This window comes from Rhinopithecus roxellana, chromosome 2 (genome assembly GCF_007565055.1).
Source record: "Rhinopithecus roxellana isolate Shanxi Qingling chromosome 2, ASM756505v1, whole genome shotgun sequence".
Lineage (NCBI taxonomy): Eukaryota > Metazoa > Chordata > Mammalia > Primates > Cercopithecidae > Rhinopithecus > Rhinopithecus roxellana.
Window position 1 is genome coordinate 143,209,694 of NC_044550.1, and position 16,596 is coordinate 143,226,289.

The 16,596-nt window shown below is 38.2% G+C and overlaps 1 protein-coding gene across 2 annotated transcripts in view; it reads right to left on the reverse strand.

Moving 5' to 3' along the window:
• Nucleotides 1-16,596, reverse strand: part of PDS5A (PDS5 cohesin associated factor A) — a 171,977-nt gene that overhangs the window by 83,525 nt on the left and 71,856 nt on the right. For both annotated transcript variants that reach the window (XM_010384559.2, XM_010384566.2), the window contains exons 10-16: nucleotides 14,842-14,936; nucleotides 13,043-13,188; nucleotides 8,594-8,745; nucleotides 6,922-7,035; nucleotides 4,787-4,868; nucleotides 3,254-3,302; nucleotides 2,862-3,001 (exon numbers count right to left, since the gene is read on the reverse strand). In XM_010384559.2, the coding sequence (XP_010382861.1) occupies nucleotides 2,862-3,001; nucleotides 3,254-3,302; nucleotides 4,787-4,868; nucleotides 6,922-7,035; nucleotides 8,594-8,745; nucleotides 13,043-13,188; nucleotides 14,842-14,936 (778 nt within the window). The remainder of the gene's footprint in view (nucleotides 1-2,861; nucleotides 3,002-3,253; nucleotides 3,303-4,786; nucleotides 4,869-6,921; nucleotides 7,036-8,593; nucleotides 8,746-13,042; nucleotides 13,189-14,841; nucleotides 14,937-16,596) is intronic.

Below are 16,596 nucleotides of genomic sequence, written 5' to 3' on the forward strand. Positions count from 1 at the left end.
ACCTGAGTAAGTCAGTGAGTAAGTGGTGAGTGAATATGAAGAAATAGGACATTACTGTACACTATTGTAGACTTTATAAACACTGTACACTTAGGCAGCACTAAATTTATTTAAACATGTTTTCTTTCTTCAATGATAAATTATCCCTAGCTTTTTTGTAATATTTTTACTAAACCTCAAGGGCTTTTTTTTTTTATTTTTTTATTTTTTTATTTTTTTTGAGACGGAGTCTTGCTCTGTCGCCCAGGCTGGAGGGCAGTGTCATTATCTCAGCTCACCGCAAGCTCCACCTCCTGAGTTAATGCGATTCTCCTGCCTCAGCCTCCAGAGTAGCTGGGACTACAGGCACCCGCTACCATGCCTGGCTAATTTTTTTTTTTTTTTTGTATTTTTAGTAGAGACAGGGTCTCACTGTGTTAGCCAAGATGGTCTCGATCTCCTGACCTCATGATCCACCAACCTTGCCCTCCCGAAGTGCTGGGATTACAGGTGTGAGCCACTGCACCTGGCCAGGCTTTTTTTTAGCTTTTAAAAAACTTTTTGGAGACAGGATCTTGTTCTGTCACCCAGGCTGGAATGCAGCGGTGTATTCCATTTAAGCTCACTGTAGGCTTAAACTCCTGGGCTCAAGTGATCCTCTCGTCTCAGCCTCTGGAGTAGTCAGGACTATAGGTGTGTACCAGCACATGCAGTTATTTTCTTTCATGTTTTGTAGAGGCTGGGGTCTTGATATACTGCCCAGGTTGGTCTCAAACTCCTGGCTTCAAGTGATCCTCCTGCCTAGGCCTCCCAAAGTGCTGGGATTACAGGTGTGAGCCAATGTACCGGTCTTTTTTTTCTTTTTTTAGCTTTTTGACTCTTTTGTAGTAACACTTAGCTTAAAACACACATTGTACAGCTGTACACAAAATGTCTTCTTTCCTTATATCCTTATTGTACTAGCTTCTTTCTATTAAAAATTTTTTTGGCTGCATGTGGTGGCTCACACCTGTAATCCCAATATTTTGTGGGGCTGAGGCAGGTAGGTTTCTTGAGCTCAGGAGTTCCAGACCAGCCTGGACAACATGGAGAAACCTGTCTCTAAAAAATATAAAAAATTAGCTGGGCATGGTGGCATGTACCTATAGTCCCAGCTACTCAGGAGACTGAAGTGGGAGGATCACATGAACCCAGCAGGCTGTGGATGCAGTGGGCCTTATTACATCACTGCACTCCAGTCTGGGTGACAGAGTAAAACCTTGTTTTAAAAAAAAAAAAAAAAAAGTTTTACAACTTTTTTTGGTGCAAAACTAAGATACAACCACACACAGTAGCCTAGGCCTATGCAAGGTCAGGATCACCAAGATGTCACTAGGTGATCGGAATCCTTCAGTTCTGTTATAATCTCCTTTTTTTTTTTTTTTTAAACTTTAAGTTATGGGATACATGTGCAGAATGTGCAGATTTGTTACATAGGTATACATGTGCCATGGTGGTTTGCTACACCCATCAACCCGAGCTCTGTTATAAGCTTATGGGACTCCCAAAATATATGTGGTCTTATCTTTGGCCAAAACGTTGTTATGCAGTATATGGTTTTAGATACATCAAGAATCTTCTGCCTGGGTGTGTGGCTCATGCCTGTAATCCCAGCACTTTGGGAGGCCGAGGTGGGTGGATCACCTGAGGTCAGGAGTTCAAGATCAGCCTGGCCAACATGGTGAAAACCCATCTCTACTAACAATACAAAAATTAGCCAGATGTGATGGCACATGTCTGTAATCTCAGTTACTCGGAAGACTGAGGCACGAGAATCGTCTGAACCCAGGAGGTGGGGGTTGCAGTGAGGTGAGATCACTTGAAGGAGTTTGAGATCACCCTGGGCAACAATATATTTTTTCCTTTTCTTGAGACAGTCTCATTCTGTCACCCAGGCTGGTGTGCAATGGCATGATCTCAGCTCACTGCAACCTCCACCTCCCGAGTTCAAGTGATTCTCCTGTCTCAGCCTCCTGAGTAGCTCAGATTACAGGCATGTACCACCACAACTGGCAAATTTCTGTATTTTTAGTAGAGACGGGGTTTCACCATGTTATCCGGACTGGTCTCGAACTCCCAACCTCAGGTGATCCACCCACCTCGGCCTCCCAAAGTGCTGGGATTACAGGTGTGAGCCAACGTGCACGGCCTACAAAAAATTTAGAAACTTAGCTGTGTGTGGATGCGTGTGCCAATAGTTCTAGCTATTCAGAAGGCTGGGGTACAGGATCACATGAGCACAGGAGTTTAAGGCTGCAGTGAACTATGACTGTGCCACTGTACTCCAGCCTGGGTGATAAAGCAAGACTATCTTAGGGGGGAAAAAAAGGCTGAATAGATGAATGGATAAATTTTCCCTCCTGATAGCTTTAAGAATATTGGTTTTATATGAAATGAGTTCAAGAGTAGAATGAAGACAAAAGTCTAGATAGGAATTTACTTTATCTATAAATGAAACCAGATATATGGCAATGTTACTACTACTAATTTATTGACGGTTATTTCCATTCTAATACATGAAAGAAGAAAATGCACATGCACGCAAGTATTCAGAAAATACTTATCAATTACTCAATGAATGTCTACTAAATACAAAGTACTTTATCTTGTAAAATTCCTAAGACCAATCTCCCTGGCTTAGTTCTTTAGTTATTTTCCTGGAATGTGGCTGGAGAGTGAATGGTAAATAGAGAATTAACTTGACAACAGATATACTTCAAAGTAATTCAGAGCTCACGATATTCTTAAATTTATACAAATCACTATATGTAAAACAGACTTTAATGACATACATATTTCTGAAAGTAAAGCTAGAGAAAAAGTGTAAAGTATGATTTACTAACCACACAAATATCTGCTTGTTTGCAAGAACAGGTTGGGCTAATTAATAACTCCAATTGAGACCGAAGTTTCTCATCATCGCCGAGAACCTGGTTAAATTTCTTCACAAAATCTTGTGCTTTCCCGGGGTCAGGCAAATTCTCTATAAAATTAAAAGAGAATCAATATTAAAGAAGGAAAAAAAAAAACTATTATACTAAGCTAAAGAACAGGTGCCATAAAAATATTGTGGGGCCACTAAAAGAAAATCAGCCTAACTAGTTCTTAGAAATAAAATTAAGATAAAGATTGTTTTCTTTTACTTAACATTAAATCAATAGTCCCACTGCGTAAATAATTTGTTTGTCTGTATTGACGTTTATTACACGTTTAGTGAGTAAATAAACATACTCACTTGCTATGGTCATCAGTTTCCCAAACATGGCAGAACAGTTAGCTTCTGACTGAAATTTAAAACAGAAACAAAAGCACAACTAGTCATATATGTTAAGAAATTTCTGTAACAAAAATCAATACTCATTACTGTATATTTTTCATGAAGTTCAAAAAAAAAAGTTCATCACAGTCTGCTCAATGGAAAATGGTTTTACCAAATATATACACTAAATTAACAACAAAGAATTACATAGTAGCAACTATTAAGACAAATAGAAGGAAAGGAGATGTTAGGAGGAAGGTACCAAAAAAAACACAAGTATACAACTTTCACATGAAAGTTACGTTGACAGAAGATTGGAAAAAGATCAATGAAGCAATCAACATATAAAATTATCGTATCAGAATTACTATGAAACTACATGTCAAAAAAAATTAACTAAAAATATAAAGAGGAGAAACTCTTTTTTTCTGGAATAGAGTTTTGTTAGCTACTTTGTGGCCCATTATTTAAATAACTTCAGGAAAACCTCCTTTCTAAAATGTACTTCCCTTTCCTCTATCCCATAAAGCATTACTTTATATTTCAAAGTTTGCCAGGCTAGGTGCAGTGTCTCACTCCTGTAATCCTAGCAATTTGGGAGTCCTAGGCAGGTGGACTGCATGAGCCCAGGATTTTGAGACCAGCCTGGGAAACATGGTGAAAACTCACCTCTACAAAAAACATACAAAACCTATCTGGGTATGGTGAAGCACACCTGTAGTTCCAGCTACTCAGAAGGCTGAGGTGGGAGGATCAGCCCAGTGACATGGAGGCTGCAGTGAGTTGTGATCATGCCACTATGTGACAGCCTGGGCAACAGAGTAAGATCCTGTGTATTTAAGAAAAAAAAAAAAAAAAGTTTCCCGCCCCTGTTCCAGCATCCATGTGTCCTTGAGGACACATATATATGGTCCCCTGGTTAAGAACACCTATTCTAGCCGGGCACGGTGGCTCAAGCCTGTAATCTCAGCACTTTGGGAGGCCGAGACGGGCGAGACTCTGTCTCAAAAAAAAAAAAAAAAAAAAAAAAAGAACACCTATTCTAGTAAATACACTTAAAAATGTAAAGTTTTTTTCCCCACGTTGCAAAAATTTAACAGCATTATTTCTTTTAGTTTGCCACTGGCATATTTATAGGATTGATATCTGATATTCACTCTATACTGAGAGACCATGAATCAGGCAGTGAAAAAGAAATATGATGTCTAATGTAATTTTATCTTGAAATTTAATTCTAATTATTTGAAAACTGATTATATATAAACTCTCAGTGTCTGAAAACTTCATATAAACTAGAAACCACCATTTCTTTGCTTACACTGGAAAATAAGAGTTTGTTATACTTATTTTAAATGGAAATTTAGCCTGGACAACTACAGAAATTATATTTAACTGACATTTGGAAAACAAAACACCTGAGATACTTTTTCCTTGCTTTATTATGTAGAACTACAGAAAATCTGAACAGTGATATAATAAACTATGAATTTAAACAAATCATGAACCTACTGTAGGCTGCTTGTGCAAATCCAACAGTTCGCGTACATGACTCCGCAGCATGTTCTGACACTTCCACATTTCGTTGAGAGCTCTGTAAAGTTATGAATATGAAAAAACGCATTACATAACAATACTGGAAATTATTCAGCGTTACAACCTTTCTTGTTGCATGCTGTATATACACCACTCTTCTACATCTAACTAAAAGTTTAAACACCGGGAAACATATTTATTAGGATTTAAAACTATTTAGTACAAATGGTAAATATAAGCCTTCTTATGAGAGAAAATATTTGACAGGTTTAGAAAGATTAATAGATAATAAAGAGATTGAAAGATGTACTAAATACAGGTAGTTAGAAAGTTCTGGTACAAGGAAAGAAAATGTCAAAGCGTAAGGGACATACAGCAAACTGAAAACCATGTATATGCTTGGAGCACAGGGCATGTGTGTGGAGCATAAGGAAGCTGGAGCATTCCATAGACACAGATCAAATCATGAAGGCCTTATTATACAGGCTAAGGTGTATACATGAAGCACTATAGACTATTTTGAAAAATGAAATATCAAAAATGATGCAGATTCAAGATGCCAAATTTACATTATTGTGTTCATTCTAAACTTTTCTCTCTCCAGGAACACAGATTTTCTTCTCTCAGAAATCCCATCCGTATTTCCAGGTGCCCAGGTGACAGAGCTCTGAGAAATCACTAATCTCTAAGCACTCTTTGTCAGATATTTTGAAATGTAAACAAACATCGAAACCTTAAGCAAGGAAAGGTATTAGTAACCATGATACAACACTATCTTAATAGAACTTCTGCAAAAATGGCAGTCTTTTTTATTTTTATTTTTGATACACATCTCACTCTGTTGCCCAGGCTGGAGTACAATGGGATGATCTCGGCTCACTGCCTCCTGGGTTCAAGCAATTCTGCTGCCTCAGCCTCCCTAGTAGCTGGGATTACAGGCGTGTACCACCACGCCAGCTAACTTTTTTGTATTTTTAGTAGAGATGGGGTTTCATCATGTTGGCCAGGCTGGTCTCGAACTCCTGACCTCAAATGATCTGACTGCCTCGGCCTCCCAAAGTTCTGGGATTACAGGGGTTAGCCAACACGCCTGGCCTAAAAATGCAGTCTTAATCTAATAATGCAGGAACACCTGAAGAAGCCACAAGGGCAAACAGTCAAATTCCTAACTCAGAATTCTCTTTTTTTTTTTTTTTGAGACGGAGTCTTGCTCTGTCACCCAGGCTGGAGTGCTGTGGCCGGATCTCAGCTCACTGCAAGCTCCGCCTCCCGGGTTCACGCCATTCTCCTGTCTCAGCCTCCCGGGTAGCTGGGACTACAGGCGCCGCCACGTCGCCCGGCTAGTTTTTTTTTTTTGTAGTTTTTAGTAGAGACGGGGTTTCACCGTGTTAGCCAGGATGGTCTCGATCTCCTGACCTCGTGATCCGCCCGTCTCGGCCTCCCAAAGTGCTGGGATTACAGGCTTGAGCCACCGCACCCGGCCTGAATTCTCTCTTTTTTAAGACACAGTCTCACTACGTTGCCCAGGATAGTCAAACTTCTAGGCTGAAAAGACCCTTCCATCTTGAGATCAGAATTCTTAATGACATCACTCATTTACTTTGTGTATTTTTGACAAAAATTACATATACTATCATGTACAACATAACATATGTATATATTGAAGTGAAATGAGCACACATCCTGGTTGGCCTGGGACAGTTTGAGTATGCTGGTTATCTGAGCAAAAATACCAATAGTGAAACCTTTCAGTCTGAAAATAATCCAGCTGGACCATCAATCATATGACCATCCTACATAGAGAAGATCTGAATATGTTCACCCAACAAAGAATCAGTATTCAGTTATTAGGCTTAATATTTAGTCTGGAAGGATAAAGCACCAGCAGTTTCAGACACTAGCCACAGGTATTTTGATATATGAGTAAGAACACTTTTGGTGTTAACTGACCTGAACATGAATCATAATATTTTGTTGATAAATATTTACCTGAGGTTCTTGATTCAACTATAGAAGCAGCAACAACCCAATCAGTAACAATTAATTAGATAAGATGAAGTAGTTTTATGAAATCCTTAGGAAATACAGCAGTTATTTGAAAAGTAACTTACTTTACAGCATTTGGATCCAAACTAGCATATAAGTAATACAAGCATTTCATTCTCTCTTCTGTTTCCAGGTTGTGGGGGACAAGATACTGAGCAAAGATTTTCTCTACCAACAGTCTAGGAAATAACAACAACAAAAACCTAAGTGACACAATTATTCTATTTTTAAGAAGCAATTTTTTTTTTGAGACAGGGTTCTTGCCGTGTCACCCAGGCTGGAGTACAGTGGTGCGACCTCGGCTCACTGCAACCTCTGCCTCGCAGGTTCAAGCAATTCTCCCACCTCAGCCTCTCCAGTAGCTAGGACTACAGGCATGTGTCACCATGCCCGGCTAATTTTTATATTTTTTGTAGAGACAAGGTGTCCCTATGTTGCTAAGGCTAATCTGGAACTCCTGAGCTCAGGCAATCCACCTGCCTTAGCGTCCCAAAGTGCTGGGATTACGGGCATGAGACACCGCACCCAGCTAACATTTTAAGTTTTAACCATCTTGTGCCAAGATACCATATCAAGATAATAGCTATGTGTGCACATACAATGGAAGATATCAGTTTATAATGACTTCCTTCCTTGGAAAACATTCAGTACAGTTTAACTTCAGAGACACGGTTACTATCTGTGGCTTTATAATTTGTCAGTACGAAACATTTGTTCTAGAAGGTTTAAATGTTATTCCTAAATACAGGGTGCTAGGCTGTTCCACCTACTCTTCAGCAGTCTAGAACAATAGCGAATTCATTAATGCAACATATAAAGCTATGATCCACAGTAGAGTTAATTCTCAAGAAACTCCTTAATTTCCTGATTACAGTTCAGCCCATTTCCCATGTTGTCACATCGTTAAAAACAGGGTCCCCCCTGCTTCATATTACTTCCAGAAAATGTAGTTTTTCCTGTGTATATCTGATCATTCTTCTCTCCATAATCTAAATTCCTTAACAATATTGGAATATCCTTCTTGCTAGTACATATTGCTTGTATCTTCTTGCTTTTATTATTTAACATCACTGGATTAAAAATATACAAGGTCTCTTAATTAACAAATGAAATACATATCCAGTGATGCCAAAGAAGTTAGCTTAATTAAACAAAACAAAAGAAACTATTCTGCACAAACCAAGTATCATCTGTATGATCCAATACAGAATTATAAGTAATATTCAGAAAATGAAAACAAGTTAGTAATCCCTCTATTGGTAGTGTTGTAAAAAGGAAAGTAGTAGTTAATTGAATAGTGCTCTCTTGCCACATATTGGGCTAGGATGCTTTACATTCTTTATTTTATTTAATCTACATGATAATCCTATAGAAAAGGCATTATTATTTTTCCTTTTTATATAAAACTGAAGTGCACAAGAAGTTAATGAACCTCTGGTAAGAATACACATCTAATAAAGGGCAGAGTGAACATTTGGTCTCTAACTCCAAAGTCCATGCCTATTTCACTATTAAAAGGTTACCTTATAATCATGGACAGAGTCTTGTTTAAACACAGTATATAAAAATATGTAAAAAGTTATCTCTAAACTTAGAAATAAATGACTAATCAAGTTGAATGAACTTAATTTTTTTATGAAGTAAATACATAAAAATAAGAAATTACTAAAATATTAGACATTTTTTAAGTAAAAAGTAGTTTTATACTCAACCATTCTACCAACATATTAAACTCACTTGTCATCAATGCTGTTCTGATAATAAATATGCAAAAGTTTGTCCTTTATCCAGCTGACTTTCTCTGCAGCTTCCTTTCCTGCTTCACCATGAAGACAATATTTCTTATAAAGCTGAGCCAGACCCATCATAGCTTCTTTTCTTACTCGCCACTAAAAAGCATAAAATTTATTAGATGAGAAAGATAACAAAACTCTGTACTAACTTCCAAAGATTGCCTTGGGTTCATTAGGTTGTACAATCTTATGTGTGCCTTTATAAACTGGCACATTATTTCTCTTCATAAAAGGCTTTACAAACAATTTTGAATCTGTTCCTATTTAGAAATTTTCCAATGCAAATATTGCTAATGATCTACTTTTTTCTTTTTAAAGAAATGGAATTTCTTTACATTGCCTAGGTTGGTCTCAAATTCCTGGGCTAAATAATCCTCCTGCCTTAGCATCCCGAGTAGCTAGAACTACAGGCTACTGATTTTTTATTTCCCTTGAAAACCAGTAATAATCTTATGGGGAGATTTCATTTGATTCTATTGAAATAAAATTCACCAAGTTTTAGAAGTGATTATAATTTTCCTTGCAAACAAAACCCCTATTATCTGGAATGTTTTAACTGCCAGCCACATCCCTTTAGATGTTAACTTCGGATAAGAACAAAATTCACTATCAAGAATTCTGGGCCAGGCACGGTGGCTCATGCCTGTAATCCCAGCACTGTGGAAGGCCAAGGCAGGTGGATCGCTTGAGCTCAGGACTTGGGGAACTGACTACCCAGTGAATCTAAAATCCTAGGAAATCTAAAATTGCAGTGAATCTAGGAGTTGAGCTGTCTGACTACCCAGTCAATCTAAAAATACGCTCACAAGCTGACAAAACCTGCCCACTCACACAGAGCTTCCAATCAGCTGTGCAGGGATTCAGTTAAAAATCTAACCAAGGGTGGGCAGCACTTTGGGATGCTGAGGTGGGCGGATCACCTGAGGTCAGGAGTTCACGACCAGCCTGGTCAACATGATGAAACCCAGTCTCTCCTAAAAACTTAAAAATTAGCTGGGCATGGTGGCACACACCTGTAATTCCAGCTACTTGGGAGGCTGAGGCAGGAAAATCACTTCAGCCTGAGAGGCAGAGGTTGCAGTGAGCCAATATTACAGCACTGCACTCCAGCGTGGGTGACACAGTGAGACTCTGTCTCAACAAAAAAACAAAAAACAAAAAACTGACGAGATATTCAAGGATCATCAGACCTTTGAGGAATGCGTTCAACAGTAAAGGAGAGGGACCAAAACAAACAGGCCAGAAGAGGAAAACAGGACTCAGTAGAAACAGAGAAAATACAGGTAGTAGAAGACACCTTCAAATATTCTCAGTGAGATAAGATTTTACACCATAAAATAAGACTCAATTCCTCTGAGGAATAAAGGAAGGAAGGTAGGGAGAGAGGCAGGGAGAAAAGGAGGGAAGAAAGCAAGGAAGAAGAAGGAAAGAAGGGAAGAAAAAAAAGAAAGGAGGCAGGGAGAAAGGAAGTTAGAAAAATTAATGATTCAACCTGAGGAAAATGATTTAAAAAATAAAAAAGAAAAGAAAAAAAAAAAGAAATTAGATAATGAGAGGTGCTTTTGGAAATTAAAAATGGAGATAAGTAAAACAACAAAGATAAGAAAATCAAACTATCAGTCCAAGAATTTCAACATCAAATTAAAGAGTTCCCAAAAGAGAGAACAGGCTCATGCCTGTAATCCCAACACTTTGGGAGGTGGAGGTGGAAACAGGTACAGATCCCTTGAGCCCAGAAGTTCGAGACCAGCTTGGGCAACATGGTGAAACCCGGTCTCTACAAAAAATACAAAAATTAGCCAAGTGTAGTGGCACACACCTGTAGTTCCAGCTACTTGGGAGACTGAGGTGGGAGGACCACTTGAGCCTGGGAAGAGGAGGGTGCAGTGAGCTGAGATTACACTACTGCACTCAAGCCAGGGCAACAAAGTGAGACCCTGTCTCAAAAAAAAAAAAAAAAAGAACCTTAGTGATCACCATAAGTGAACGTCCTTACCTTGCAAGCCTAAAATGCAAACAATTTAGCTAGTTAGCAGAAGACTCTTTGGGACTTTTAGAGGTTGGGAAAGTTTAATAGGGTAGGAAAGAAAGGCTGTGAGAGAAGAGACAGAAAAGGAGACCATAAAAACTCAGAATGAGGATCATCATAAGATGTAAGAAAAACAGTAGTAAAAAAAAATCTGTGTATTGAAAGAAGAGGAAGAGGAAGAAGAGGAGGAGGAAGAGTAGGAGGAGGAAAAGGAGGAGGAAAAGGAGAAGGAAAAGGAGGAAAAGGAGGAGGAGGAAAAGGAAGAGGAAGCAGAAGCAGAAGCAGCAGCAGAAGCAGCTGAGTGTGGTGGTGGGTGCCTGCAGTACCAGCTATTCAGGAGAATGAAGCAAGAGGATCACTTGAATCCAAGAGTTCAAGTTCAGCCTGGGTAACATGGCAACACGTCACCTCTAAAAAAGAGAGGTGGGTGGGAGTATGTTATCAATACTTTCTTATAAATTTTTTGTATCATTTTCTCATTTTTTAGGCCACTTATTAGATGGAATAAAATTTTGTCCCTATATAACAGATTAGCAAAAGCATTTTGACATTTCTTACATGACATAAAAAAAAAACACGAGCAATAAAATTTTAAGATGAAATCCTGTTCCCAAATTTCTAGAGACAAAATAATTTTTTTTTCCAGAAAGGCTATAAAGGTCATCTAACTTATTAAACCAAAATCTGGGTCAGAAAATATACAGTAGGTATTACTGTTACCACATCATACAGTTTCAGTTAGGAAGATTCATTTATTCAACTTTCTGAAACTATGAAAAAACTGTAATAGTAGTGAAACTTTTTTTTTTTTTTTTTTTTGAGACGGAGTCTCGCTCTGTCGCCCAGGCTGGAATGCAGTGGCCGGATCTCAGCTCACTGCAAGCTCTGCCTCCCGGGTTTACGCCATTCTCCTGCCTCAGCCTCCCGAGTAGGAGGGACTACAGGCGCCCGCTGCCTCGCCCGGCTAGTTTTTTGTATTTTTTAGTAGAGATGGGGTTTCACCATGTTAGCCAGGATGGTCTTGATCTCCTGACCTCGTGATCCGCCCGTCTCGGCCTCCCAAAGTGCTGGGATTACAGGCTTGAGCCACCGCGCCCGGCCGAAACTTTTTTGAAAGGGGTAAGGGAGGAATGTCAAATAACCACTAGGGGGAGAGTCATTTCATTTAAATTAAAGCTAAGGGAAAAAAACCTTCAAAGTTAGAATTACTAACACTGTTGAACAAGTTAAAAAGTATCCAGCTTTTTTTAAACATCTGGCTCCTATGACAATTTTAAAAGTAAAAACTTAAATAATACCTCTTTCTATATTTTAAAACCAAAACCAATTATTTTTCTACCCTGAAACTATAATAGTCATTTGCAGAGGAAAGTAATTTTGAATTACACCTCAAATAAAATAATAGTATGTTGCAAGGCAATCATGAAACATGTTAGAAATGTTAGGCCTAATCAGCCTGCCTTACAGGTATGTCTCTTGTTCACATCTGACCCTATTCGTTAGTTGTATTCTTAGCACTACTTTTCCTTTTCCTTATCAATCCATGTTTTCTTTTCTTTTTTATTTTGAGATGGAGTCTCGTTCTGTCGCCCAGGCTGGAGTGCAGTGCCTCAATCTCGGCTCACCGTAAGCTCCGCCTCCCGGGTTCACACCATTCTCCTGCCTCATTTTCCTGCCTCAACTGGGACTACAGGCGCCCGCCACCAGGCCTGGCTAATTTTTTGTATTTTTAGTAGAGACGGGATTTCACCGTGTTAGCCAGGATGGTCTCGATCTCCTGACCTCATGATCCACCCGCCTTGGCCTCCTAAAGTGCTAGGATTACAGGCGTGAGCCACCGCGCCCAGCAATCCATGTTTTCAACTGTATCAAATGGAGAAAATCACAGGAAAAATAACTAAACATATAACCATCACTATCGTCCTTAGCTTGGTACATCAATATGTAAACGTCACTTTCTTTAAGTGATACTCTTTAGTTCAATGAATGACAGACCCAGCTAAGTTATACAAGAAAGTCATATGTGAAAATGTTAACTATAAGAATATACGATCAATTGTTATTCTTTCGAAACTCATCATGTAAATAAAAAGGTAAAATTTTGATTAACTTAGTGGTTCTCTTATAAAGGTATGCTAGAAAAGAAACCCATGCTTAAGATCTCAAAAAGTATAGAATCCAACGTATTTATTCACAAGGATAATTAAAAGATATGCAGGAAACATACAAATTAGGAGCTCTTTCTCATTGTTATTAATTTGATTTTCACACAGAAAGATACTAAATGTAACAGAAAATGATACCCAATTGTATTTAGCAATTTAAACAGTAAATTACAGAAGAATAAAATGCCTCAGATTTTACCCGTTTATCCAGTGTTCTTTCCCTTACAAAGCCAAGCAGCTGATCATTTACTAAGGCCAGGTCCCTCTTGGCAGCTGTTATTATAGTAACAATGACATCATGACGAATAGCTTCTTCTGGATCATGTGATCTAACCTTTAAATATTCTGTAATAAGAGAAAAAAACTTAGGCTAAATGTTAGCTATGTAATTTGTCATGATTTGGAATGGCAAAAAAAGAACAGAAACACGTTAAGTTTTTGTCCATACTAAAGCAATGTTTGTAAAATATGAAATGAAATTAAATCATGTTATTTTTAAAGCAGCAGTACTCTACTGTAATCACAAAACTGCACTTAAAACTCCAAAGTTGGCCAGATGTAGTGGCCCACAACTGTAATACCAGCACTTTGGGAGGCTGAGGCAGGCAGGTCACACAAGCTCAAGAGTTCATACCAGCTTACACAACATGGCAAAACCCCCATCTATATGAAAATTACCAAATAAAAAAAACTCATTAGCCAGAAGTATAGTGGCCTGGCCCTGCAGTGCCAGCTACTTGGGGGGCTAAGGAGGGAGGATCACTTGAGCCCAGAGGTCAAGGCTGCAGTGAGCCAATATCAAGCCACTGCACTCCAGCCTGGGTAACAGAGTGAGGCCCTGAATCAAAAAATCAATAAAATAAAATAAAATACTTCATAGTTACATCTTCTTTTTTTGTTTTGAAACAGAGTCTCACTCTGTCACCCAGGCTGGAGTGCAATAGAGTGATCTCGGTGCACTGCAACCTCTGCTGCCCAGGTTCAAGCAATTTTCGTACCTCAGCCTCCAAGTAGCTTAGATTACAGGTATCTGCCACCATGCCTGGCTAATTTTTGTATTTTTAGTAGAGATGGGGTTTCACCATGTTGGCCAGGCTGGTCTTGACCTCCTGGCCTCAAGTGATATACCTGCCTTGGCCTCCCAATGTGCAGGGGATTACACCTGTGAGCCACCACACCCATAGTTACATTTTAATAATGTATTTTCATCAGTTATCCTGGAAAAGTCAATTCACAATGCAGTATCTGATCTATGTCAGTTTGAATTTCAGTTACAAATTAACAGGCTTAAAAGAAAAACATAAGTGAAAATGCTTATGGCAATTTAACTGATAGGTATATGCCTGCAAATTACACAATATAAAATCCAGACTATTTTATAATCTCTTTAAAAATTCTTAAATAATTTATAATACAAACTAAATCTAAACAAAAAAATGTTGTTTCCCCTGTTCTTTTTGGTAAATAAGAGCCTGTTGATAAAACCACTTATGTGCTGCTACCAAACAGGTAGATTTAAAAGCTCTAGATTCAAAAAAATGAAAAATTCTAGTCTAGTGCAGAAGATAATCGTGTTCCCACTTATTATTAAATGCCACTATATTTAATTAAACAGACATAATGATTTCTACCCAAATCCAATGTCTTAAGAAATACGCTACTTCCTTAAATTATGATTTTCAAAAAATCTCAAAGGATTAAAATATGAAGATTTTAAGCTGGGCATTGTAGCACCTGCCTGTAATACTTGGGATGCCAAAGTGAGAGGTCACTTGAGCCCAGGACTGAAAGCCTTTTTTTAAACAAACAAATAAATAAAAAGATTTTAAGTGTAATTTTATTACATGAACATGAAATCATTTCTTAGTGTACAACAAATGAAAACCCGAGACCATACTAGAGTTAAAATCTACTTGGAAAGTGAAGTTAGGTCACAAGTCGTATCTACAATACAGTTTTATGATTATGCTAATATCTGTAATAAACCAGCTAACTTACCTGTGAGATCCTTCGCTAAATCTGGGTGATTCATTAAACAATGACTGGCAAATTTCACACTTTCTAATCTCACAGGAACATGAATGTCATTAAATCTACACAGAAAAAGATTGCTAAACATTAATTGTAAGGCAAAAAAATTATTCTCAAATCAGGTATATCTAACATGAAAATGCTTATACACAACAATAGTTACTGATTAGATAATTTGTTATGAGCTAAGGTATTCTGAAGGAAGAATATAAAGTACACTACAAGGTGAAACGACACAATTTCACAAAAACATTTTCACAAACAGAATTTCTTTACCATGCTAAAACTAACAAAAAACAGTATAAACACATCCCTCAAACCAAACTATACACTTTATGGAGTTATAATTTGAGAGCTTAATATTATGCTACAAAGTAAAAATATTCAAAACACACAAAATCTTCTTGAAGAATAAGTATATAGGAGATTCCAGGCACGGTGGCTGACACCTGTAATCACAGCACTTTGGGAGGCGGAGACAGGTAGATTGCTTGTGCCCACGAGTTTAAGACCAGCCTTGAAAACATGGCAAAACCCTGTCTCTATAAATATATAAAAATTAGGCAGGCATGGTGGCATGCCCCTGTAGTACCAGCTACTACTCAGAAAGCTGAGGTGGGTGGATTGCCTGCACTCACGAGTTCTAGATCAGCCTTGAAAACATAGCAAAGCCCCGTCTGTACAAAAAAACACAAAAATTAGCTGGGCGTGGTGGCATTCCCCTGTAGTCTCAGCTACTCGGGAGGGTGAGGTAGAAGGACTGCTTGAGCCCGGGAGGTAGAGGCTGCAGTGAGCCATAATTGTGCCACTGCACTCCAACCTGGGTAACAGACCCTGTCTCAAAACAAAACAAGACAAAAGGTTTATATGAGACAAACACTGGGGAACTTGAGGTAGAGAGCAAACCATATATAAGGGGCAGATCTGGAAGTTCAAAGATGAGTGCAGAAAATGTGTTACTAGCCCAGGCGTGGTGGCGGGTGCCTATAATCCCAGCTACTCTGGAGGCCGAGGCAGGAGAGGTTGCGGTGAACAGAGATCACGTCACTGCGTTCCAGCCTGGGTGACGAAGGGAGACTCCGCCTCAAAAAAAAAAAAAATGTGTGTTGCACTGCCTGACGTAAGTTTCTTTTGGCCAGCACCACCTTGTATTACAATGCTCTTTTAAAGGTCTAGTATACGTACGAATTCAATTAACACGCAACACAATATGTAGACTCAAAAATGCACATGTTAAGGATAAGGTAAGGAACCCTCAAATTTAAAATAGATTATTAGGCAACTTTTAAAATATGCTGATTAATGATAAACAATGTGATCTGAAATAGCTGGAAATATTTTTATTTTTTAAATGATCTCACAAAATAACCAAGTAAAAGAAAGTTGTTTAATAAATGTCTTAATGTCTATGGCCTCCTACTTTCTTACCCAGATATAATTTTCATGTTTTAATAAAATCTTACATTTAGGATTTATAATTCTCTAGCTGGCAGAGAAAAATTATACATTATTAATGATCAAGTAATTACAAAGTATCAAAACAATTATGGAAAATATATGTTATAATTATGGAAAATAATACTGCAGACTATGAATTGTTTCTATGGATCAGAGACACCACTACAGTTAGCAGTGAGTGTAAAATAATAAGTGTCAGAAACCTACTATGGGTGATTTCATTTTCATAAGTAACTGAAGTAAAAATGAAGCCTTGCATTTTTG